The sequence below is a fragment of the Equus caballus genome, chromosome 5, assembly GCF_041296265.1.
Source record: "Equus caballus isolate H_3958 breed thoroughbred chromosome 5, TB-T2T, whole genome shotgun sequence".
NCBI lineage: Eukaryota > Metazoa > Chordata > Mammalia > Perissodactyla > Equidae > Equus > Equus caballus.
This window is the reverse complement of record NC_091688.1, coordinates 36301146-36328044: the sequence shown is the minus strand read 5'-3', so window position 1 is coordinate 36328044 and position 26899 is coordinate 36301146. Positions and strand designations below refer to the sequence as shown.

Genomic DNA, 26899 nt, shown 5'->3' with positions numbered 1-26899 from the left:
CTAACTCTCCTATAGTTATTCATCAAAACATTGTCTGCTTCTTGATTGCAAAAAGACTCAGTAAAAAAAAGCTTTTAGTTAGAAATCAAGAAACCTGCATCATCATCCAAACACAGACACTATTGTGCTGCAAAATTTTGCACAAATCACTTAACCTTTCTGGGCCTCAGTGTCCTCATCTATCAAATAAGAACTTTGAACCATAAGGTTTCTGAGACCCTCTTCCGTTTAAAAAATCCTACAATTCTATTATTTATGGTGACCTTTCTTAAAGAAGCTCATTCCTCTCAAGAACTCTCTTAGATCCTCTGAAGTGTTCTTGGGTCGGATAGAAAGAGAGAGGAAAGAGCCAGCCCCTCAGTGTGGATGGCAGTGAATGGCAACAGAATCTGAGACAGAAGTGGGAGGAGCACTCTCCAGGAGGCACCGGAAGGACCCCGCCCTCTGAGAGCATGAGGACCCCAGGACCGCAGCTGGGGCTTGAGGAACAAACACCACATGCACATCCATCAGCACCCACCAGTCCAGGACATTAGGACTAAAGGCCCCACCACCATCCACAGTGTTAATCCATTCTGGGATAAAAAATTTCTCAAGTTTTTATCTCCATTATCTGCCTCCAAAGAATGGTTCTCAATAAAGTCCACACCAAAGAAATCCTGTTCCTGCTCTAAGATCAGCTTTGCCTCCATTTCCTCAAAATGTTCTTTCTTTCGCATCTCCCTCACGAAGGGGTTTTCATTCATATAGAACCCAACAATATCTGAGCTTTGCTCTGAGCCACATAGATATAAAATAGGAACACGGTATCCTTGTGACTCTTGTCAGGGATACACACTCACACACACACACACACACACACACACACACACACACACACACAGATGGTACACCTAAAAGGGATGATATTATTACTGTGGTCCCTGGTGACAGAGGAGAACTAACATTAGCTTACGGCAAGATCAGAGAAGACTCAGACACTGGGCAAGGCCAACAGAAGCTTCATTAACTGTAGTTTAGAGCCTCATAAGTATTAGTTGACTCTTTACAAAGCCTAAAAGCCATTCCCCTAAGGTTTGTGGGAGAAACAAAACAGTAAAGGAAAGTAATTTTCTCTAAAAGCAGAGCCCTCACTCTGTCACTAGGATTGTTAGGGAGCATAAATCTCTACCAATAATCACACAGATTTTCCTGTCACTTTTGAGAGCACAAAATGCCTTTCAGCACGTTACCTAATCTGATTTTCACAACAAGCTGTGAGTTATTCGTGTCATAGGAACGGATCAGCAGACCTGAGTGCAGGCCTGGACTCTGCCACTTATCAGCTTGTGGCTTAAGTGGGTTACTGTCCTCGGTGTGTTTTTGCCTTCATTTTACAGATGAGGAAACTGAAGTTCAAACGGGCTAAGTGACTTGTCCCTATCAACAAGTGATAACATAGGACAGATTAGAAAGAACAAAGACCTGAAGCAACAGCGTCTTTATTATGGGAAGTGTCATTAACATAAAAATAATATCCAAAGGCTAAGATGGGCAGGGTGAGCAGAAAGTAGGACTCTTGAAGTTAAGAAGATAGGAAACTCATCCATGAAAAATTAACGAGGGTTATTTTTTTAGAGAAATGACTGTGTGAATACCAGTCCCAGTAGAAGCTATAAAGAGCAAAATGAGGGGGGTGACTATCACACACGTCATGCCCCCTGAATCCCAAATCTGAGGGACAACCTTGAGGCTGCCAAAGAGTCATAGGCCACCATCTGCCTGTCACAGCAACACATAGTCTGTGTGAAGTCAGTGTGCCTGGTTGTGTGATCTCTACTGAGCTCAGTGCAGAGCGGATGTGAAATTGTTGAGATGGAGAAGGGTGTGTGCTGGTGGTGCGAGCTTAGTAGGACAGTGAAAAACATACAGAGTCAGGTGTGAGATTAACAAGGTAGTGCGTGGTATAGAATCTGTGTGGGCTCAGTGAGATGGTGAGGGATGTGCACAGTTGGTGTGAGTTCAGAGAGCTATAGTTAGTGTCCCCTTGGCCTATACTGATGAAACTTCACTAAATCCTATACCCATTTCCCAGCTTTTTGAGAACATCAGTCCATAAGAGCTACTCAGCAAGATCAGGGAAAGCAGGAAAATACCCTGCAGTCCAATATGGAGGCCATGCCTACCCCTTGATCTATATAAGCAGTTTGTAATCTGGGTCTGCCTTCCTTGGGACAGATGTTACATTTACAGGTACGGATGGCCCCTCTTGTCAGTTCCAAACAGGCTCCACTTTACTATTATCCTTCTATAGCCAAGTTTCCTCAGGTTAGCAGGCTTCATACATCACAGCAGGCAGGTTTACACACCTCAACCCAAAGCCAGAACTGCTAACAAATTACCTTGACATGTTGATTGCTTGCCTTATCTCACCCTGGAGGCCTCCAGAGTCCTCCTTCACATCGCCAGAAACACTTCCAATTACTGCATTGGTTTATCAGGGACTGTTTTCTTGGTGTTCCTATTCTGCTCTCTATGACCTTGGTTGTCTGAGTGATAGATCCTTCAAGTTCTTGTTGCATCCGTCTTAGATTTGCCCCTGCTTATCTCTCTCTCTGTTCCTATAGGATGTGTTTTATTGCCACACGGACTTAGCTTGTGGCCTCCATTGCATCATCCAGCACTAACCGTCACTTGAGCAACTCTAGAACACCCACATGTGGCCTCTGTGAGAGCAATTTCCAGAAACAGAATGTCAAACCTGATACTTCATCAGACTTTTTGAGTTACACAATAGGAGGAAATCTTTACTCAAGATTTCAAAGGACAAAGAGAATTTCAACATAAACCGGGAATAGTGCTTGGTTGTTGATCCAGTCAATGCCAGGTTGATGATGGGAAAGAACAACCAAGATGTCATGGGATTGCCAAGCACTGTCCCAAATCCTTCCTGAGCTCAGCATTCCCAACCCCACCAAATCCTGCAGCTTAAAAAGCAGCTATAAGTGCAGTATAAAGTGTGACATTGTGGAAATCAACTACTAGTTTAAGAGCCACACCTGAAAGTGCTTGACTTTCATTAGAAATGTGGTTGACAACATGCCTTTAAAGTCATCATGAACTCTAAGAGATGACATTGACTCATCGACTTATCTGTCACAATCATCTATAATTTTAGAAACAAGCACAGTATGAATTCTTAAGAACAATAGTCTGAAAGAACTGATATTTGAGAGCCCATCCCATCTTAATTTGCAGATGTTTCAATATACTCCCAGAAAATGGTGAGAAATAAATCTTGGGCTCATTTGCCCAAGAAACTACCCATGGTTACACACTCTCAACAAACCTGTGAGATAAAGGGTCAGAGCTTTGCTAGGATCAGATATTGAGTTTTGTTTTCCCAATCAAGGATCTTGATATGGGTTAGTTGTGTTGGATGGGAAATTCTTCCTTTAATAATATCTTCTTGAGATCAGTTGGGATTTCATACATACATACATACATCATTTCATACCTACAAATCTAGGCTCTGTGGGGAAATTGACTTGTTCACTTTTAGAATGAGGAAGAAGCAGTAGAAATTATCACCCATAAAGCCTCTATCAAATATCCTGTTATCACAGGAACATGTCTAGTCTTCTTTGGAGAGGTGGACTGACCCCAATTTCAGGACACCACAGGAACACATAAATTTGGAACACTGTGTTATAACTTATAAATGCATAGCTAACTCAACAACTGGAAAGAATAACAATAACTGCCCCTTGACTACAAAATATTTCTTCTGTTGAAACATCCTTTGAACTCTTATTACAGGTAAAAGCAATGCCATGATCAAAAAGACCATGAGAATTGTGCCAGATGCTAGATGACAATGTGAGATTGTCAACTCCTTCCACAGTCCTCTCATTTACCTGGTTGCTCAATGAGATGAATCTCCCTATTGGGTCAGGACTGGTGCTGATGGGGCATCCCAGAGCCAGGATGGGAATCCAGGCAGAAAAATAAAACAAATCTAAGAATTACAGGCAGAGGCTGGGAATGGGAAAGCCAATAGGACTCAGAAGCCAAATGATGAGGCACATATCAGGAGTCAAGATTAAGTATATAGGTTAAAAACAAAGCCAGAGATTAGGAACCAGAAAATTCACAGGCACCAGAGGTATTGTCACGATGGCCTTGACACTGAGGTACCTGCTATTTCAGGAGGAAGGCTCTTACCTCAGTTCTGTGGGAGCAATCCAGGATGTGATCCTTCTGGGTTGTGCAGGTGGAAAAAACAGAGGATCCATGTAAACAGGGATGGAGCCAAATGACAGAGGTATAGTGTTTGGAATCATACTGAAAGACACATCATGGCCCCCCATGCAGAGCCTGACAAAGGTCAGAACTTTTAAGCCAGTAATTGGCCACCTATGTCGTATCAGGATTTGGCCAAGAAATAGTCATTAAGGGTCAGGGAAAAGAACGGAAATTGAGAAATTTCACTTTGACACTTTCCCAACTTCCTGTCAGTTCCATTTTCCCAGCTCCTGGCACCCTTCCCTGTGGGTTCTCAAGTCCCGAGCGATTCCATGCTGCCCACCTGTGGTCCAAATCCTCCCTCAGAGCCAGGGCCCTCAGACCTCACCATTCCTCAGTTTCCAAATTACAAAACTATGCTGTTTTTTTTAAATTTGGAAGGCATATCACAGATGCTAAGGGGACAGCAGGTATATCAAGTAACTCTAACTGACGTATAAATGATGACTATGCTTCATGTCCTAAAGGTATTAGAACCTGAAGGGAAGAACTAATTAACACAAAACAACCTCTAGAGCTCTACCCCAGGCACTCCAGATGAATAGGGGTCAAAAAAAACAAAACCTGTGTCTCTTCTAAAAAAATTACTTAAGCATATGACTTGAAGTACAGTTTTTAAAAAAATTGTTGGTTTTCCTTCACAATAAAGAAATAGTTATTAATCAAGATTCTAAGGACTATTTCAAAAGCGATAACTGATTCATCTCCCTTATCTCCTTTTTTAGTCAGATATAGTTCTAGGAATAAACACAGACAGTTTGAATTTTAATGATTTCTCAAAAATGATACTTGCACATGTAAAAAATTCAGACGTTGCTGTTTTCTAGGACAAGAGATAAATTATTACAGAGGCCGCATCGCACAGTGGAAAGAGCATGAGCTCAGTATTGTCTTGCCAAGCCCCTCCCCACCGCCGGTCTCAGTCCCCACACAGAGATAATAGTATATACAAATTTTCAGAGTTCTTGTGAAGATTAAAAATAATTCACGTGAAATATCTAGGATAGAACCTGGCATATCACAGGTGTTCGATGAATGGTAGCAAGTGTTAATTTTAGCTCACTTATCTAAGGAATACCCAATCATCTTTCACTGTAAACACATTTCTGCCTAGACAAAAGGAGAGAGAGTGTAGCAGGAAGAGCATTCAGGTGTAACAGTAGAAATTCTTGCATACGATCCAGGACACTGGGCAATAATGCCAGCTTTGTCATCAGTTAGCAGTGTAAATCTTTGCAAGACATTTAACCCTGGGCCTCCGATTCCTCATCTGAAAAATGAGGGATTTGAACTACATAATAACTTTGATCATTTTCAGATGTGGGGGTCTCTGCCACTAACTGACTATTTTCCCAGGCAGAGAGAAGGCTGGCAAAAGGTTGTCTCTGTCTGGGGCCAGCATATCCCTAGATGATCAGATCTTTACCCAACAGACCTCTGTGTTCACCGTTCCACCTACAGTTTCCAACCCGGCCTCCCCTCTTTGGACCTTGCTCAAGAGCACAAATGGACTTGGACTCCTAAGACCAGATGTAAACCTCTCCACTGATGCACATTTGCCCTGAGATTTAGGATAATTTGCTTAAATTTTCTGGTCCTCAGTTTTCTCCTCTGCAGAAGTAGCAAAGTTAATACTCACCTCCTTTAGTTTTTATGAGGATTAGATGAGATAATGTATACAAAAATGACTTACAGGCTGTACAGCCTTGTGCACAGTTAATATAGCAGCTTTGACTATTGGTGGTTTAACACCATTGGGAGCACTCTATGGAAAGCACCCCAAGAACTTGGATTCTAAGTCAGGACAACTGTGGGTCATCTACCTGGGCTCTTTGAACTTTGTGTGCCCAGAAGAATCCAGCAGAATAGCATTGAATTTTGCTGTTACAAGATATTGATTTTGGTTTTCGTAGCCAAGAAAGGAGGTTTGTTTAGACTTTCCCTTACGGACAAGGGGCAGGATCTTGTTTTAATGATCTGGAAAAGTTTCCATCCCATTAGCAATTTCCTATCCACGTGACCTTGGGTTTTCTTATTTCAAGAGGCAATTGCAGAATTTCAGGAGAGCTGCCTATTACCAATTGTAGGAAATCAATCAAGCTCTGGAAAGAACCGCAGATCGGTCCCTACAGAGCCCTACCCTTAAGCTTTGCTGGGCTTACTGTCCACGGAACACCAGGTAGCATGAGGCTGCAAGAAATGTAAGGCAGTCTAAGAAGCAGCTGAGCACACCACTGGGTTCCTCAGAAGTATTCTGAAATGCCCCCTGTTTGCAGGGCTGCACAACACTTTAGAATCTCTTCCAGCATTTTCTCTTCCATACTAAAGTCTAAGGTACAAAAGGTTTTAAGTACCTGAGAATATAGTCCCAAGCATTGGGTTTTCTGAGCAGTCAGCTATGTGGAAGCTTTAAACAGCATTTGTCTCTCTCCCTGAGTCCATCACATCCACATGTGCAGGTCACATGCCCCTGGACAGAGCTGAGCCCCAAAACAGAAGATTAAACAAGTACTCCCATAGCATAATTTGAGATGTTTCACAATCTCCACTGCCCAAAATATCTTTCCCACCAAACACTACAGTGCCTAGAATTCCCAGCATTAAACTCCCTGCTACTAATCTGCTTCACCCTTCACCCCATCCTCTCTCCCAATGTCTAGAGATACGAATCATATCCATCGTTCCAGGCCTAGCTCAGTATCTGTCTTTCATGAAGCCTTCCATGATCCTCCACTTGGAAGTGATCTCTCATTCCTCTGAACATTTACAATGTTTAATTTGTATCTCTTTTATAATATATATTATTTTATGTTTAAACACGTGTACAATCCCCCATCAGGCATAATCTTGAGAGTCAATCCCTCAGTGAGGTTTTATTTATCTTTGTATCATCATCCCATCCCCAGAGCTGGTCCTTAGTAAAGAACCAATATCTGACCAATGGGTGCCATATGCGTGAATGGATGGTAAGAGACAGCCTCCCCTGGGCTGAGATTTTGCTACTCACTAGCTCTGTATCCCTCAGCAGTTGCTTCACTTTTCAAGGCTTTATTTTCTTCCTATAAAATAAGGCCATTTGAGAGTTATAAAATGCCAGAGCTTTCCCAACCATCATTACTAATTCACTGGATGATCTTATAGCTCACAATGGTTCAGCAAAGGCCCAACATTACTCGCATTCATTTTTTGAAGTGGTTTGACAATGTATGTACTGCAATGAGATTTTTAAAAAGAAAAAATTATAAAGGGTATAGTAAGATAAGACCAAATGAAAAATAAACTCACAGAAATAAATTCTCTGCAGTCCTATTTAGTTACAAAGGTGGAGCATGAATTCAGCTTTGAGCTTCCCAGCAACCAAAGCAAAAAGGTATTAAAATAAAAGTATATTGGTTGCTCAAGAAAGTGAAGCTCTTCCTGATATTAAGATCCAAGAGTAATTGATGAAGTAGACTTTGTCCTTAAAACAACCAAATAATGACTACACCAGGGAGCTTAATAGAAATGTTTTCTGCTGCATCCTTTCATACAAGAGTGTTCCAGATATCTATTGCTGTGAAACAACCCCTAAATAGTGGCTTAAAACAATAGCAATCATTTATTATTATCTCACTGGGGATTCACTGGGCTCAGCTAAGCAGTTCTCACTCAGGGTTCCTTACAAAGCTGCAGTCAGACTGTGGCTGGGTCTGGAATCATCTGGAACCTAAGCTGGGGGCTAGAACAGCTGGTTCTCTTCAGATGTCTGTAGGTGGTCTCTCCACGTGACTTTTCAGCATGGTAGCCCTAGAGCAGCCAGAATCCTTACATGGAAGCTCAGGCTGAGAAGAAGAGAGCCAGGCAGGCTGTATCACCTTTCATGAGCTAGCCTCGAAAGTCACACAGCATCACTTCTTCCACATTCTATTTGCCAGAAGCAAGTCACTAAGGCCAGCTCACATTCAAGGGAAGGGTAATTAGTCTCCATATTTTGATGGAGGAGTGTCCAAGCATATGAGAACATGTTTTAAAACCACCATGAATTTCAAGATAGAAATTTGCAATTCAATAAATGCTATTCTTTTGAAGCCAAAGAAGGGATAGTCTGACTTGATCCAGGGATAAAATCCAGGATGTCTAGAGTTGTGTTGCCCTATATGGTAGCCACTGGCATAAGTGGCTATTTAAATTCAAATTAATTATGGGGCCAACCGCGTGGCCGAGTGGTTAAGTTCGCGCACTCCACTTTGGTGGCCCAGGGTTTCGCCGGTTTGGATCCTGGGTGCAGGTATGGCACCACTCATCAGGTCATGCTGAGGCGGCGTCCCACATAGCACAACCAGACGCACTCACAACTAGAATATACAACTGTGTCCTGGGGGGCTTTGGGAAGAAAAGAAAAAAAGAAGATTGGCAACAGTTGTTAGCTCAGGTGCCAATCGCTTAAAAAAAAAAAAATTAATTAAAATTAAATTAAAACTTTTTAATGCCATTTTCAGTCTTAATAGCCACATTTCAAATGGTCAATAGCCACACCTAGCTAATCGCTATCATATCATGCAGCACAATTATAGAATATTTCCATCATTGCAGAAAGTTCTATTGGACAGTGTTGATCTAGAATAATGAAAAAACTGTTTATCCTTTGGCTGTTGATCAGAGAATTGCTCGCCTTCTAATTAAGCTCTTGGTAGGCATTGGGCAGCAGAAATGTCCAAATTTTAACATTTGACAAGAGTGTGAACTACATGAAATTTTTATTGCTAATGAAGGAGAGCCCCATACACCTTAAAAATCTATAGGGCAGGAGACAGTCTTACTTCCTTTAAGGAAAATGGCAGCTCCTAACCAAAACCCAAATAGGTGCCACCCCGCCTCCACATGGGGGTTTTCAGTGGAGGACCTCCCAGCAAGACCAAAGTTTTCCTCAAGATGATTTCCAGAAACTCTCTCTTAAAAACAATTGGTGGATGCCAGGCCGGTGGTGCAGCAGTTAGGTGCGCACGTTCCACTTTGGCGGCCCGGGGTTCACCAGTTCAGATCCCGGGTAAGGACATGGCACCACTTGGCAAGCCATGCTGTGGTAGGCATCCCACATACAAAGTAGAGGAAGATGGGCATGGATGTTAGCTCAAGGCCAGTCTTCCTCAGCAAAAAGAGAAGGATTGGCGGCAGATGTTAGCTCAGGGCTAATCTCCCTAAAAAAAAAAATTAGGGGAAAGAAAGATAAAATGAAAGCTACAGAGTTAATTCCCTCACTCTTTCATTCAACCAGCATTTACTGAGCAGGCATGGATACTATGCTTTGTCCCTGAAACATTTTCAAAATAGATTTTACCAACCTCCCAGGACCCAGAAGCAAACAAAAGTCAATAATGCACCCAAGAAAAATCTACTTTTAAGTAGCATAATTTTCTAGCAAAACCACCAGAGAAAAATGGTTGCAAAATGTACCCCTAAGTAGCTGAAAGAGCTGGCCGGCTATATATAGTCATTAGATATAAGCCAATTAAATTGAAAACACTGTCTGCCAAAAATGATGATTTGGGATTTAGAAAAGTTGAATTCAAGCCACTCTGTTTTCCAGTAGATCAAGAGGCCTTTTCTGGTTAGCAACAACAAAATTATATTACCAGCATAGAGAATAGTTATTTTTATACTTTTCATAATAGGAGTACATGCAGTTAGATCATGCACAAATTGTTTCAAATCATTAAGAAACAAATAAAAAAGAAGGGTTGAAGGAAGCAGAGGCAGAACACAGGCCCATTTTTAAAGACTGAAATTATTATCTGACTCATCAGGAGACCACCCCTGTGAACACTTGCCATGGTCTAAAGCTCAAGTTGAACATAAGCATTAGGCATCAGATCTTGCATCCTAGCTCTGCTGACTGTCTTCTGTTTCACCTCCCCCCATCCCTTCTCCACCCTTCTCCCCACTGCTCCGTGCCCCAGAAGGCTAACCTGTGCAGGCTGCATCAACAAGCTCTCTTGACCTCTCCCTTCTGGAGGAGTTCAGCCAATGGGAGGCACTAGCAGGAGATTAGAGGTGGGAAGATGGAAAGTTAGACTATCTGTTCCCCCAGCTCCCTCCCTGCCAGGCCACCATGGGCCATCTGCATTCTCTAAGAAAGAGTATACAACACTTTTCAGGCAGCCGTCTTCACATAGCCACACTTTTCCAATTCCAGTAACCTCTCACTTACTTTGATTGTTCAGGCCTGTGAGTGGCAATGGCTCCCAGGATGCCACACCAACCTCTGTAGGTTTTCCCCAACCTTGCCTATACCTTTGTAATAGTTCCTTTTCTTAACCTCTCTTCAGTTACTTAGTTTTATGAGAGCTATCTGTTTCCTGACAAGCCGTGACTGATACACTAGACCATTACTAGTTTTTATGCACAAAGACCAAAGCAAGATCAATTACATTTACAAGCAATCTTAAAGGTATTCCCGACAGATTTTTCCAACACATAATGAAGTGACATTATTAATGATGGAATATTACACCTAAATCCCACCTGTTCATCATAGAAAATGTTAGAAAAAATTCGGAACTATAATTTATGGAAGACAACACCAGCACAAGGTTTAAATCAAAAGTCCACCAAAATAATGGCTCTATGATTTAATAGAGCAATACTGTCCTTTAAAAAAGGCAGGAGAAGGAGGCCTTCAACTGGATAAAATTTGTAAAAGGAAATCAATTAGCTCCCCGTTAGAGCAGAACTCGAGCAGTTCTGGTGGTGAGAAGTATTCAGAAGACTCTTTGTAACCAACAGTAGTGCATGAGGAAGCAAAACCAGAATCCAGTCAGTAAAGAGAATGGTTCCCGCAAAGACTGGTGCAACTCTTCTTGATTCAGAAGCCCTGCAGCTACCCTACCCACCACTGCCTGGTGCAGTGAATGAACAAAATCATCAAAGTCAGGCAGCCTGGCTTTCAAATCTCTCCAAGTCAAAATCATTTATAAAGTGGAGAAAATAGTGTTTCCAGTGTAGGGCAGTTGTGAGGATTAAGCGTAAAAATACATATAAAATACCTAGCACAGCATCTGATGCATTAAAGCTGTTCAACAAATGGAAATTCAAAAATAGAAAACCAACAAAAGGGAACCAAAGATATACCACAAGACCACCCTGAAAATCAGCAAGATGATCAGGAAAAAAAGGTGGGAAGGCATAGGTTGACAAAGTGCCTTCCCCCGCCACCCAGTCTCTCAGGCATCGTGTGCAGTTTGAGGACCTTCGTCATGGATGAATTCTCAAAGGGACGGCAAGGAATAGTCACCCTAAGGGAATTTTCCCATTCCTTTTCCTGGATTAGCTTCAACTTTTCTTCTCCTTCTACCATTTTATTTTTTGAAGGTAATTAACACTTTTCCCAATGCACCATAGTGATCATTTCTTGCTATTACAAACTACCCCAGAGGCCAGCAGAGTCAAATTGATACTAGACTGAAGCAGGCAACTCATCAGTAACCATGGTGCCCTTTCAGTTGGCCAGAAGTTCCACTAGCACCTTGTTCCAAGTGTCCAGAATGCTGTGACCAACTGGGTCCTCTGCTTGGGTTTTTGAGGCCATCCCACCTGAGTGATGAAACATTATCTTTGCCTGGGTTGGCCAGATCCAGAGCTCAGAAGCAAGATCATTTTCTCACAAAAGGAATATCTTCTTTTATATGTCTTAGATTATGTCAGAGACATGGTACTGACTCTACTTGTGGATGGAATTCATATATTAACAGCAATTTATAAGACAAGGGGGTACTTCAGCAGGACCCTAAGGAAGTGGGACTGAGGACAGGGTCTTTTGACAAGCGAAAGAGGAAGAGAATGCCAAAGACTGAGCCACTGCACAATGTGCTTAGAAGACCAATGAAAGCACATATGAGAGAACCCTAAAGAAAAATCAATTCCGAAATTCTGCTTTATCCCTGGAATTGGTTACAGATTCCTAACCTTGAAATCATGGACCCAGTTTCCCCAGTCTTCCTGATCCCTGGCATTGCTGTTCCATGACCCTCAAGACCAAGATCCCAGTGAACTCAATGAAATGTTCCCTGGTGAGCAAAGCAAATTCCAGTAGAAAGAGATCAACATGTGGTAAACACCCACCACGTGCCAAGCATTGCACAACATGTTTTTACAGATGTTATCTCCGTTAATCCTGATAGTAATCTCATAAAATCCTATTTTACATGAAGTAGTAATCCCTGTTTCACAGGTACAGAAACAAAGACTCTGAGAAGTTAAGTAATTTGCCCAAAGTTAAGTTGCAGAACTACAATTGCATCAACAATTAACAATGTTTCATAGCCCGTTCTCATTCTATTCTGCCCCATGCTCATCAAGAATTTCATCCATTATTCAGCATTGTTACATACAGCTACGAGACCCTATAACACATTATCTTCACTTCATCAGTACCTCGTCGTGTACACAAAGCTGGCAAGAGAGATGGAATGCCCAATAGGCAGTTCTATTTAAAAGGTGGAGGAACAGGGAGCCACATAGCAGTTACCGGTATGGAATTCTAAAATCCAGCCAAGCAAATGTTGCAGGACCTCCTATTCTGGGTACAGGAAATGGTTCTTGAATAGAGCCTGCTTCTACTCCCTGGAACTGGGTGGCTCTGCCCTCTGGAATGTTCCTCCTTTTCAATAAGAAATAGCCTTTATTTGCAGCTGAGTAGTTTTCTCAGCTTGCCTCCTGACTCTTTCTTATTTTGAACTGCCATGCACCATTTAATCTAGACTAGTCCAATTCCCTTATAAACTCTGTGAGTTTTCTATTTACCAGGTTATGTCCATTTCATTAGACAAAAGCTATACCACCAGTTATTTTGAGACAGACCTCCACTTTTGTCAGCATGTCAAGATGCTCTGGAAAAATGCCCTTAAAATTCTTAGAAGGCTTTTGTCTAGCTGAGAGAGTCCAGTAGCCACCATTTCAAATCTTACTGTGGTCTTAACAAAGTCTTAAATCCACACTCTTGATTTGATCTGTGTCTTGAGACCATATCTTACTTTGAGAAACTTTTGCCAGTTGGAGACACTAGAAATGTGAAGTGGTTTTATTTCCTAGCCCAGCATATCCTGGGCTATGCATATTTACTTTAAATTCTGCTTGCACACAGACCAGTTCTTTCCTTAGTTTCTCTCTCTCTTCTCATACCCTACTACATATAACTTTTTATTTAAAAGTCAATTGACACCTTCAGCACTCTAAATGGAAATCTTACTCCAAATCCAAGACTTCACTAAGTACATTTTCTATCTTCCAAGTTCCTGGAAGTGACAGTATTGCCACTTGTCCCACTACTACATAATATGGTTGCCCTTTATCAGCCTCCAGTAGCGGTTTCCTCTCAGGTCTTCAGGCTCCACTAGCACTCTACTTGCTGCCCCTATGGCCTCTGCCAGCCACCCAGTCTCAAAGTCAATGCGACAGAACTTAGGGTTTTGTTACAGCAACATGCCACTTCCAGGTGTCAATTTTTCTATCATTTTTCCATTTCTGCGTGGCAAACCACCACAAAACTTAGTGACCTAATGATTTATTACTTGTCATGATTCTGTAACTCAGCTGGGTCATTCTTCAGCGGGTTATGTCTTGGATCACCGATGCAGCTGCATTCAGCCAGGGGGCCTTTGGGGTCTGGACCCAACTGGCCTCTGCAACCACATGGTATTTAATTCTGGGCTTCCTCACAGCATAATGGTCTCAGGGTTCCAGGAGCACAAGCCTCAATGGACAAGTGCTTATCAAACCTCTGCTTCCATCACATTTGTTTATGTCCTGTTGCCAAAACAAGTCACATGGCTGAACCCAGTGTCAAGGTGGCAGAGGAATATATAAGGATGTGGATGTTGGCAGGTGTCATTCACTGGGGTTGTGACTATAGCCATCTACTACAGAAGTGAAATGTAAGTTTTGTACTTTTCTCTGTATCTTCATTCAAGTATACCTCAAAATCTTGTTCACATAGGTATATTTGGTATATATTTGTTTAATTGAATTGAAGAGGCACAGAGTTTTGGAAATGCAGGAACCAGAAAGTCTCAGACTACTATAACCCTGGAACTCCAAAATACTATAAAACAAAGCGAACCATTAAAAACACTTCTTTCCCACTATCTTTCCACATTCTTGTAAATCAAATATCTTTTCTGGCCGAAGGTGGTCTCTAGGGTATCATGAAGTTCAAATAAATCACTGTAACTCATCAGCCTTGTTTCTGTTATAGTCATAAGCAACCCTAGAAATAAACGGTATATGAATTTGAGAAATTTTCTGATCCTAACTGTTTGAATACCTGAATAATCATACAATGTATACTCCTCAGTATTTGCACAAGAGAAAAAGGATTAAATAGAGTTACTGGCATTTCAAACCTATTATTTGAATTTTGCTAAAATCAGACATGAGAGCTGATTCATCTTCCTCGTCTGAGGATATAGGCATGTTTAGTTTTTCACTAAAATAAAGAGAATCATGAATGTGTCTTAATGGCCTCAAAGGTTCTCCTCCCATCAACCATTTTCTCCAGAAGAGGTTGGGGTTTTTCATCGATAGTAGTGGGTAATGATGAACACATTTTGAATCTGTCTCTTGATTAATGACGTCTTGCCTTCAAGGATTGATAGGCCATAAAACTGCTAAAAGATGCATGCATCCCTTTCTACCAATTGTGATTCTACAAAACCAGGTATTTTGTACAATTTTTCCCCATGAAGCAGAATATCTCTTCAAAGTGTGACAAGGGGATTCACTGAGTAGTCAATGTGCATGTGGCAGTTTTCCATTGTTCTGTTTGTTATAAAATTAACCCTCTGCCTAAGTTTCCAGTCCCAGCACTGCAAACGATATTTCTACCCCAAGTCTAGGGGACAAGAGGAAGAGTTCCTGGGACCAGACGGGATCACTAAAGCTCTCCAAGCTAAGGGCAGAGGGGAATGGGTATCCCTATTACTCTCTAATTGAAACACCTACCACCAATTAGCCCTGATAAGCATGTAGAGCCTACTGTGAGGATGATGATAACAGGAGCCAGTGTTTATTGATCTCTCACTGTGCCAAGCATTGTTCAAAGCACTTTACATGGATTAACTCACTTAATCCTCACAGCCCCCCTATGAGGTAGGTGCTTTGATTATCTCCACTTTATAGAGGAGGGCACTGGGTTGTAAAGCAATCTATTCAGGGTTATATAGCTTTAAATAGCAGAGACAGGATTTGAACCCGCCATCAGCTCCATTGCTTCAAAGATAGTGATGTCATGCAAAATTCAAAATTCTTTCCTGCATCCATGACCTTGGGACTGTACCTTTAACAGCAAGTCTTTGATGTTTATCTACTTATGATGCAAGCTGACCCATCTAACTTTCTGATGATTTGCACAAATTGTTAGCAGAAGGGCAACTACAGAAGACTCTGGCCAGTCACATAAGGCCAGTGAACCTCAGCCTAGGTCCGCTTCTCCTGGACTGTCTGGGCATCTACACTCTCCTGGAAATTGAATGGGCTTGCTACCCAGACCACAATCTCTGCAGATAGCTCATGGCCTCCAATCCCGCAGAACTGGAACTCTCGTGTGATGTGCACTCTCCTCAGCCACCACCACTATGTCCCCCACCAACCACAGTCAATCAAAACGTGCTTCCTGAGGACCTACTACGTGCCGGGCCCCATGGTAGGCACAGATGATAGACCCGCCTACTGGGAGCTTTCAGCCCCCACAACCCTGACTCCCAATTTGAGAAACATGATTAATTTGGGGAAATACCAACTTGGAAGTAATTAGGGGGGATGTTTTAGAAAGATTCAAGCTAAACTACCTTTATGGTTCCTTCCGACCTCACCCCCATCCTCTTGATTCCTCTCTAAGGCAACCGTTTATTAGTTTGATTTCAACACACACACTTGTACCTGTAATTACTATATAATGTCTGTTTACCTTTTTAAATGAAAATGAATTTAAATTAACCTTGTTTTGTGAATTTCAAGGCACCCCCTGAGATAAATGAAGACACTCCAGGGTGTCATCAAACCAGTGCTGGGAATCCTTGCTTTAAAAAGTAGAGACGCAAGCTCATTAAACCTTCAAGGAGCCAGAGAGGAGAAATGTATATAGATAGACAGATAGACACAGCACATTAAAGAGAGACTTTGACATGTATATTATTCACCTATATGCACATACACACAAATACATATGACAGGCGGTGCACCAAAATGTGGTTATCTTTAGGTGAACTGTCTGTTATCAACTTCACACCAATGCTGCTCATTATTAAGACCTCTGCACCACAGAGGAGATGCTGGAAACAACATCTCCAGAAGAAAGAAGAGGCCATTATTTTTCAGAGGTGTTCAAGTGCCTAGACAGATGAGAGGTTCAAAACAGCATCCAGGCGAATCTCTTGAGACTCCCCACATTACTGCTGCAGACTGAGATCACTGATGGGAATTTTCCCAGAAGTTCTTGAGCTTTCTAGTGGAGTGGTTTTCAGGCAGGGTCTTTGAAAGCCTCTCACTTCGACGTCACAGGCTAAGATCTGCTGGGACCTTTGCTAACCCAGCCTATCCAACAGGTATGTAAACCTCTAATTCCTTGCATTGCTTCCCTTCAGACTTGGAAAACACAGAATGGCTTCTCTTTGGATACCAACTACTATAAATAAGTAACAGGTAATCATTTTTTTCTTTTTTGTGTATATATTTTTTATATATATTTGTTTTGTGTATATATATTTTAGTGTTTTTACACTAGACATATTATTTGTATAATAAAGCAATAAATACTTTAAAATGCTTTAAATATATAAAGCATTAAAGGTTTTGATAGAGATGCTACAGAAGCTCTGAAAAGAGATACAAAATATGAATTGTAAGGGCGTAGGGAAGGCTTCCTGGAGAGAGGGGCGTGTTCCAAACTGCATCTTGCGGGAGGTGAGGCGTTGCTGCAGGCTAAAGGTAAGAACGGGAAAGGTAAAGGGAAGAGCATGTGCAAAGCCACGTGAGAGAGCTCTGCTTCCTTGACGACCCACCCACACATTGTTTGGTGTGACGGGGACATACATTGTTGCACAGGAATAAGGTAAGATGAGGCTAAAGAGAGAAGCAAGAGGCCTCATCCAGGAGGGCTTCCTGTGTCAGTGTATTAAATGTTGGGGATTATTTTCCTGAAGGCAATAAGGAGCAACTGAAGAGCTGGAAAAGTAATATCTGTGTTCTATGAAAGTCACTGCAGTTGCACAGAGGGGATATGTGTAGAGGCTGGAATAGTGGAAGCCAGTCCAGAGAGCCATGGAGGTGATGGGTCCTAGGGAGATTCCTGAAGACAGTATCTGGGCCGGAAGAACGTCTGCTGGAGGGTGGGGGGATGTGACAGGGGGTGGTCAACGGCTCCTTCCTCTTTCCCTCGAACTGCAGGGAAGCTGGAGGCACTTAAATTGGAGGATGATAAATCAGGTACTTTCTGCCGGGCCTGGAATGCACTTCAAAGGTGGGGAGAGGGGAAAGTGATATTTCAAGAATTCCTCCAGAAAGGAAATCTGGGAACCAAGCCCTTCCTTGCAACAAAAACAGGAAAGTGACAGTGTATACCTAGGTGTATTTTTCTTGGACATCTTCCTAGCCTGTAGATAAAGCAATAGATTATTCCAATCAGGGATTGCTGGGTGTTTCTAATTGACCTCATGCTTTTACTCAGGCCAGTTAAGGCTCTTTGAGACCTCTCCCTGTGCTGATTGGCTCCTCTGCCCACAGCCCCGCTTAGCCAAAGCGTCTTAGCTCCCAAGAGGAGACACTTGGGGATGTCCAAGGCACCAAAGGCGATCAGGCCATATTTCAGGTGCTACTGCTGACCGTAAAGCAGAAGGGAAAACAGAGCTGCAGGACAAACTGGTCTTACAACAGGGCTTCTCAGGCTTAGGTGTGCAAAGGAACCCCTGGGGATCCCACAGGCCTGGGGCAGGGCCTCAGATTCTGCATTTCTCACAAGCTCCCAGGTGATGCCAATGCTGCTCAACTGTGGATCACATTTTGAGAAGCACTGGTCTAGCGGTCGGAGGTTGGGAAAGTACCTGGAGGGAATCTGATATTGACAATTCCTGAGCTCCATTGATTCATTGCATTTGTTGCATCTGCACTGGAAAATGGACCTGTGTGCGCTATAGTTTTGGAGACTGGAAGACATAAAGGAGAAAGAGACAAGAAATAAGACAGTTTAGAACCCTCAAAGGTATAGTATTGCAAGCAGCATATTGAAGATAAGAAAATAAAGTAAGCAAACAGGGCATCTGTATTAGTTTTCTATTGCTGTGTAACATATTGCTACGAACTTAGTGGCTAAAGCAATACCCATTTATTATCTCACAGTTCTGTAGGTCAGAAGTCCAATTACGAGTTAGCTGGATCCTCTACTCAGGGTCTTATCAGGCTGAAATTAAGATGCCAACCAGGCTGCGACTCTCATCTGAGGCTCGGGGCCCTCTTCCTAGCTCATTCAGAATGGCAGGATTCACTTCCTTGCAGTTGTAGGACTGAAGTCCCCAATTTCTTAGTAGCTATCAGTTGGGGAGGACTCTCAGCTCCTACAGGCCATCTTGCCATGTGGCCCCCTTTTGCCGTGTAACCTAACATAATCATAGGAGTGATACCCTTTGGTCGAAGGGTGTAGGTCATTTGGGGCCATCTTAGAATTCTCCCAACCATAGCATCATATGACTACACGCTTCTCATTAGAGTAATTTCTTCATTTATGCATAGGGCTCTAAATCCTCCTGTGATGATGGTGGTAATAGCAGTAGCTTCCATCTTTTGAGCACCAATTATGTGCCAGCACTTTGCTAGGTACTTGAATACTCCTAGCTCGTTTAACCCCATCAATAATCCTTAATAATCTTTATCATTATAGACTTCTATATTTTGTAGATGAGGAAACTGAGACTTAGAAATTTTAAGTAACTTGGTCTACGTCACACTGTTTAGTGACCCAATGACATTTGATAGAATGGATTGAGTCCTAGCCTGGACTGACTGAGTGACCATTAATTTCCTCACCTAGAAATGGAGAGGTAAAATAAGAAGATCTCTGAGGTTCCTTCAATTTTGACATTTACGTTGTGAAAAGTTCAATGCAAAGATTTTCAGTAATTTCTTTCTTTCAGATCCAAGGAAAGCAAAGGTTGTAGCAGCCTGAACAGTAGACGTGAGCAAGTTCAACCAGGACGGTTTTCATCACAAAGGTGGTTCTTACCTAACTGAGTGCCCCCTCTTCTCTGATCGTGCCCTCACTTGCCTTTGTTGAATAGCTTTGCAAAACCAAAGCCTGGCCCACGATTCCCTCCCCATCTCCAGTTCCCCTAATCGTAGCTTCTGGTATAAGGCACCACCCCACAACATCCCAAGATGAAGTCTTGATGTGCTGGAAAAGTCTAAAGGAAATATATAATTTTAAGTGCTACGAAGGTGATAGAATGTCAGAAGTACAAGAAATCAACCAGTAAATTGTGAGATTTCAGTCATGGTACGTTCTGTAACAGTATACAAATCATAAATTTTTCAAGAAGACAAAAAAAGAAAAACAAGGAAAAGCTATCAGTGCCATCTTGTGGAAAGACCTATACTAAAATGTCCAAGGTAATCTAGCCACACCCCAGATCAGGTCTAAGCCTCTACACTCCACACAGATATGAATCCAATAGACAGCAGGATAGTTTCACTCTTTGTTTATAGCCAATGGTGCTGATTGGTAGAAGGTCCCTTCTGATTGCCTGCTTCCTGTGCCATGGTCAGTTATTAAATAATTTGTATATTATCCCTAACTATACAAATACCACATAAACCCCCATATCTCCAGCACCATACACACACAAAACCCACACCCAAACTCCTCTGCTTGGTTCCTCTACACAGCATGATTTTCCAAATGTGGAAGATTTTCATTGACCTATCACAACACGCCATCCCCAACAAACACACACACACTTAGACCACAATTGCTTATGGTATCTTTTTATTTTAAAAATAAACTTGATTTCATTTCACTTCTTGAGTTGATTAGAAATTATTTCTCTTCTTTCCTTCTATCTGAATATTCTCATCTGTATTAATTACCCATTGCTGCATAGAAAAATTACCCAAAATTTGATGGCTTAAAATAATAAACGTTTATTATCTCATAGTTTCTGTGGATAAGGAATTCAAGAGAGGCTTAGCTTGGTGGCACAGCGAATCCATGAGGTTATTGTCAAAATGTTGGGCAGGTCATCCAAAGTCTTGATGGAGCTGGAGGATCCACTTCCAAAATAGCTAGCTCTCTTACATGATGTTGGTATGAAGCCTCAGTTCCTCACCACATGGATCTCTCCATAAAGCTCCTTGACTGTCCTCACAACATGGCAACTGGCTTCTCTCAAGAAGGAGCAAGGCAAAAACCACAACGTCTTTTATGACTTAACCTAAGAAGTCACACACCATCATTTCCACAATATCCTACTGGTTACAAAAACTGACCCTCTCAATGTGGAGAAGGACTACACAAGGCATGAGATGACTCATTGGAGCCATCTTGAAGGTTGGCTACCACACCATCCCTTCTTAAATACAATTTCCAGATCATCAAGTCCCAGGTGTGAAATGTGTTTAGACAAAGGAAGATGAGAACATTTAAGACATTGAGAATTCTGATTTGCAGTTCAAGAGCCACGGGAACCAAACCCAAGCAATCTTTTGCCTTGGTGGCACACAGGGACCTACTTGAGGAAGGAATTCTCTGACTCTGGCTTTGCCTCTAACTGCCACTGGCATCAAGCCAGTCAAGTAACTGGGGCCCCAATATGAAAGAGAATGAGGTCAAAATATTCTTATCAACTGGAGAAGAGGGAGCTAGGATGCCCTAAAACTGTTCTGTTGAGCTTTATAATTAAAGTTACTTCCAGTATTTCACAATGGACAGAGAACAAAATGGAAGGAAGATCCCCGTCTTCATAAGACTTTTCTGGTGGTTCTAACCCAAGCTTATCTTCCCCTACTGACTTCTTTTGTGCTTGTTATTTTTACTGCACAATTAACTTTTAAATATATATTATCTGGTTGTCTTTGACGAGCAATTTAGTACTTCAGTATATGTTATGAGAACAATTACCTCTGAATCTAAATCCCCCCAAGTATGTTGTAAATTCCTTGAAGTCAGGGAAATTAAGCTTACTACTCAGCCACTGTCAGTGTCAACAGATTGTTCTCCAGAAATATGTCCCCCTCAACATACTCACATATACACACTCACATACACACACCCACATACACATGTGATCATAGACATGCACACAACAGGAGCAGAGCTCTATAAAGAGCATTTATCCCTTTATACAAAAATAGTAATTAAACTTAGCCAGGATACAGGGCTGGCCCCGTGGCCGAGTGGTTGAGTTCACGCGCTCCGCTTCAGCGGCCCGGGTTTTCACCGGTTCGAATCCTGGGCGCGGACACGGCACCACTCATCGAGCCATGCTGAGGCGGCATCCCACATGCCACAACTAGAAGGACCCACAACTAAAAAAATATACAACTATGTACCGGGGGGCTTTGGGAGAAAAAGGAAAAATTTTAAAAATCTAAAAAACAAAAAGGCAGGACAATAGTGACACAGTCATTCTTTCCTTAAAAACACAAATACAAACATGTAAAAAGTACACTTCAAGAAGGCACTACACAATACCCAACACAGTCCTCAAACTCATCCAATTAAAAAAAGACATAAACATGCCTTGTCACTTAGTCCTGTAGACTCACATACACTCCCAGAAATGTACATTCACACTATTGCCTAGGCATTCTACTAATTTATTTTTTCATTTATTGGTTCATTTAACATTTTTGAGCATCGTGTGCCAGGCTCCATATTAAATGTGTGGAATTCAAAGAGAAAATGATGTTGTCTTGGCTTCTACACAAACAGGTAACCCCAATCCAATGAAATAACTGCCATACTAGGAGTACATATTTATATAAGGTGAGATAGGAGTACAGAAAGAACCTAAATCTTCCTGAGGGTCAGGCAACACTTCACAGAAGAGAAAGGAAAACAAGATCAGGATTGCATATGGAGGGTGTGGAGGGGCACGTGCAGGGTGCTGACACTGTAGGGGTTCTAGCCAGGAAACCATCAGAGAGAGTTTTTTCCTTTCCATTGGAGGCTCCCTGGGCCCAAGACAGAAAATTAAATAGCACCTTTGACAATGGGACACAGTCCAAGGCAGGGTCTTTCCACGCAGGGTCTGTTGAAGAGAGGGGCAGAGCAGTAGAGAAAATAGAGGAATTCCTACAAAGGGAGCCAACTGGCCTTTCCAGAAGGAGGCCCTGCTGGGTTGATGGATGTACTTCTACTCCTGCAAAGATCCACACAAAGGGGAGAATCCCTATTAGGGGACTCAGGGGAGAAGAGAATCTCTGTCTTCCCCAGAAATGTCTTCCCTCTAGAGAAGAGGGGCTCTGGGCTGGATCTCAAGGATGCAGGGAAGGGACGTAGGTGGTAGGGAGAAATGTGGGCAGTTTTCCCTAATGAGTGGAGGGAGCAAAGAAAGGAGAACAAGGCAAAGGGACTAAGAAAAGTTCAGCCTGAAAGGAACAAGTGCTGGAGTCTGGTCTCCAGAGGCAGGGCAGCCAGAAACCCTGGCGAGCAATGGGATTGAGAGAAATTGGGTGGGGGTGAGGGGTGACTGGTGGCTGAGAGAGTAGCAGGGAAGGAGAGAAAGGAATGAATTGGGATGGGCTAGAAAGATTGCTAGGAAGTCGTGTGGGAAATGAGAGTGCAAACAGGAAGGGCTTAATCAGAGCTTTGACTGCAGGAAGGAGAGGAAAGGGTAGATTTGGCAGCTCCTGGGACCTGGAGAAAGTACCTGGAGGCAAGACCTCAGTGTTGTCTGGGTAAACGGTAAGTGCATTTCCACAGGGTCAGAGCAGACGTTGAACTCTGAGGGAAGAGAAATTCCTTCATTTTGCTGGAACCAGAGTTTTAAATGTGTGTGTCAGGGGCAGGTGGGGACAGAGGGAAGGAAGTACATCTTCATGGCTAAGTGCCCTGGGCTTGAAATCAGAGAGACCTTGGCTCAACCAGCCCAGCTACTTACTAGTTGTGCATCTTGGCCAAGTTAACTGACTTCTCTAAGCCTCTGATTACTCATGTTCAAAAGGAATACAAAAATGCCTTCCACATGTGGCTCTTCCAGAAAGCACTTGGCGCAGGGCCTGGTACATAGCAAATTCAATAGAGGTTAACTATGTTCATAATTACAATTAGCCTGTATCACTAGAAGCACATTGTTCAAATAAGGATATGGACTGGTCAGCTCACACACAGATGTAGGTCCCCACCTCCTAGGAATGACACTGGGCGGGGCGGGGGGGGGGGGGGGGTGACTCAGAGAGCCTGGAAATCGTGAAATATGAAGAGAAATTAAGAAATTCTGCAATTGTTTAACCCAGATGATATTTGGGGACATGAGGATGGTTATGTGAAGAGTCAGTAAACTTCTTTTTAACCTTAGGAAACAATGCTGTGTTGTTCAAGATTCTGGAGCCAGGCTGCTTGGTTCCAAATCCCCAGGCCATCAGTCATCTCCTGGTCAAGTTCCTGAACTTCTCCAGATCTTCAGTTTTCTATCTATAAAATAGAGTTCATTAGATTACCTACCTCATAAGATTATTGTGGCAATTAAATGACTTAATACATGTAAAGTAGACTAGTTGTCTATCACGTGCAGCACATAGTAAACTCTCAACAAATGTTAATTCTTATGTTGTTGGTTATTATTCTTATAATTATACTATAACTACTATCCCTGGTAGGATTTCACGGCACCACATGGCAGCCCAATATTTTTTTAATAATTCCAGCAATGGAAAAATGAAAATAGTCCCTTCTACAACAGTGATTCCACCTTACCGGACGAGTTCAAAAAGTCACTGATAATGACTAGTCAGAGTCATTGTAGAGGAGATTCCTCCCCCAAGGCGGAGTGTATTTGGCATCTCTTAACTCCCTGGGCATCCAGTGTGAAGAAAGGAAGAGGAGGCCAGCCCCTTGGGCGGCAGGGCCAGTTGGCCAGTGATACAATAACTCCCACTGGCCGCCAGGGAGCAGCAGAGCCTGACCCCGGGTTGCTTCAGCCACAGAAAACAGTTCCCAATCCCTCCTAGGTTTTCCTTCTTGGCTGTTTGGAGCGCTCCACCAATCGCCGTGCGCACCGCTGCAGTAGTACCGCCCATCATTGATTACCCAACCAATCAGTGAGTGTCCTCCTTGGGGCCGGAGTCTCGGTCACTCAGAGCCCGCGTTGGGTTTCTAGCCCCGCCCCCCAGGCAGCTCTGCCAATCCCCCGCGGCGGAGCAGACGTCACCCTGGGCGGTGCCCCGGAGACCACGTGGTCCCAGGAAGCGCCCGCCCTAGGTAAGTGGGGGTTACCAGGCCTGGGGCGGGCGGGGGGACTAGTGGGCGGAGCGGCACGGCCCGCCTCGCTCCCGGTGACCCGCTGTCCTGTGCCCTCCCCCAGCCATGGGCGTGCAGCCCCCCAACTTCTCGTGGGTGCTCCCGGGCCGGCTGGCGGGGCTGGCGCTGCCCCGGCTCCCTGCCCATTACCAGTTCCTGCTGGACCTGGGCGTGCGGCACCTGGTGTCCCTGACGGAGCGCGGGCCCCCGCACAGCGACAGCTGCCCCGGCCTCACCTTGCACCGGCTGCGCATCCCAGACTTCTGCCCGCCGGCCCCCGAGCAGATCGACCGCTTCGTGCAAATCGTGGACGAGGCCAACGCCCGGGGAGAGGTCAGCGGGCGGGGTCAGCGCAGGAAGGGAGGGACCTGGAAGGGGTCAGCGGAGACACGGGCGGAGCTGGGGAAGTCAGAGCCGGGAGTAATTTATCTGGGCTCTGGGAGAGAGATTGGGGGAACACCGTAGGGCCAGGACTCTACCGGTGCCACCAGCACAGAAAACCAAGGGGAGAGGGCGGGCCAGTAAGTGGGTGGAGTAAAGAAGGGGCCCAACACTGTGAACTGGGCTTGAGGAGATGCTGCGAAGAACCAGCTAATATTGTGAGTTGCGAAGGAGAAAGGCTATACAGACTTGGGAGAGGTGGGGGTGAAGTCAGACGGAGGCTGTTGAGCAGTCTGCAGAGTAATGCTCTGTACAACATAACCGAGCCACATACGTCATTTTAAAGTTTCTAGCAGCTACATTTTAAAAAGGTGAAAAAGAAGCAGGAGGGGGCCCGCCCAGTGGCGCAGCAGTTAAGGGAGCACCTTCTGCTTCGGCCCAGGGTTCCCCGGTTCAGATCCCGGGTGTGGACATGGCACCGCTTGGCAAGCCATGCTGTGGTAGGCATCCCACATATAAAGTAGAGGAAGATGGGCACAGATGTTAGCTCAGGGCTGGTCTTCCTCAGCAAAAAGAGGAAGATTGGCAGCAGATGTTAGCTCAGGGCTAATCTTCCTCAAAAAAAAAAAAAAAAGAAGCAGGAGAAATTAGTTTTGATAATATAGTTTAACCCAGTAAGTCACAAATATTATCATTTCAACATATAAACCATATAAAATAAATTCTTAATGAGATTTTTTTATTCTTTCTTTTGTACTACATCTTCAAAACCTAGTTGCATTTGACATCACATCTCAGTTGGGACTAGCAGCATTTCAGATCCTTGGTAGCCGCACATGGCCAGTGGCTTCTGCACTGGACAGCGCAGGTCAAGGGTTGCGGGGAGGCAGAGCAGGAGCCCAGCAATTGAACCAGCCACCTCGGTGGTGATTGGTGACCTCCAAGCCTCACAGGGACAGCCCTCCCTTATTTTGGTGTCACTTCTTGCCCCTGATGACCTGAAATGTGCAGATCATGGGCCTGACCCAGAAGAAACAGCTGTCTGGCCCAAGTGAGGGCAGCAGAGTGTTGGGAGGGCATCGGATTCCACCCCATGAAGCTTCCCCTTCGCAGGCCGTGGGAGTGCACTGTGCCCTGGGCTTTGGCCGCACTGGCACCATGCTGGCCTGTTACCTGGTGAAGGAGCGGCGGCTGGCTGCAGGAGACGCCATCGCTGAAATCCGGCGCCTTCGACCCGGCTCCATCGAGACCTATGAGCAGGAGAAAGCCGTCTTCCAGTTCTACCAGCGAACTAAATAAGGGGCCTCAGCACCCTCTGCCAGGCCCCCACTGCCCTGTGCTGTGTGTTAGATGGGGCCAGAGACACAGAAGTGGACTAAAAGTGCTGAACCCTCCAGCTGCCAGCTGGCTCAAGAGACTGAAGTAGCCCTCCCTTGCAGGCGGGTCCTGTTTGAAGGCATGGCTGGAGGCCCCATTGATGTGGGGGGTCCCTCTGCTGCTTCCTTGAATAAATAACTTATAAAAACCAGATCACATTGCAATGCACTTTACACTTTACAAAGCACCCCCACACATCAACTTATTTGAGCCTGATAATAACTCTGTTATATAGGAAAGGCAGGTGGACCATCCCTATTTGGATGAGGTGGCTAGGGCTCAGAGAGGCCCAAGGTCACACTTCTAGAAAGTAGACAGATGGGTCAGGACTACAACACACATCTTCAGCCTCTTAAAAGTGCTGAAACTCTATGTATCTGT

The 26899-nt window shown here is 43.7% G+C and overlaps 1 protein-coding gene and 1 non-coding gene across 8 annotated transcripts in view; one reads left to right on the top strand and one right to left on the bottom strand.

Annotated features, from left to right (window-relative positions):
- The window catches only part of CRP (C-reactive protein), a 35889-nt gene extending 10728 nt beyond the window's left edge, over nucleotides 1–25161 (bottom strand). For 2 of the 7 annotated variants that reach the window (XR_011439132.1, XR_011439133.1), the window contains exons 1-3: nucleotides 24997–25133; nucleotides 23815–23935; nucleotides 18354–18455 (exon numbers count right to left, since the gene is read on the bottom strand). This is a non-coding gene — a transcript (C-reactive protein). Of the gene's footprint in view, nucleotides 1–4203; nucleotides 4240–6638; nucleotides 6765–7291; nucleotides 7344–16421; nucleotides 17907–18353; nucleotides 18456–22095; nucleotides 22662–23171; nucleotides 23246–23814; nucleotides 23936–24996 lie in introns of those variants that run through there. The other 5 variants (XR_011439131.1, XR_011439130.1, XR_011439128.1 and 2 more) reach the window with 5 other exon arrangements.
- Nucleotides 24583–26669, top strand: DUSP23 (dual specificity phosphatase 23). Its single transcript, XM_023640917.2, has 3 exons — nucleotides 24583–24721; nucleotides 24825–25093; nucleotides 26255–26669. Exons 2-3 carry the CDS (start codon nucleotides 24827–24829, stop codon nucleotides 26438–26440), a joined length of 453 nt encoding a protein of 150 aa, XP_023496685.1. The 5' UTR covers nucleotides 24583–24721; nucleotides 24825–24826; the 3' UTR covers nucleotides 26441–26669.
- Nucleotides 26670–26899: the final 230 nt, after the last annotated feature.

Bases quoted from the DNA above. Each gene is read 5' to 3' on its own strand.
- DUSP23 (XM_023640917.2), top strand. From the start codon at position 24,827: ATGGGCGTGCAGCCCCCCAACTTCTCGTGGGTGCTCCCGGGCCGGCTG. The intron at 25,094-26,254 runs GTCAGCGGGCGG...TCCCCTTCGCAG, and splicing joins AGGCCAACGCCCGGGGAGAG to GCCGTGGGAGTGCACTGTGC.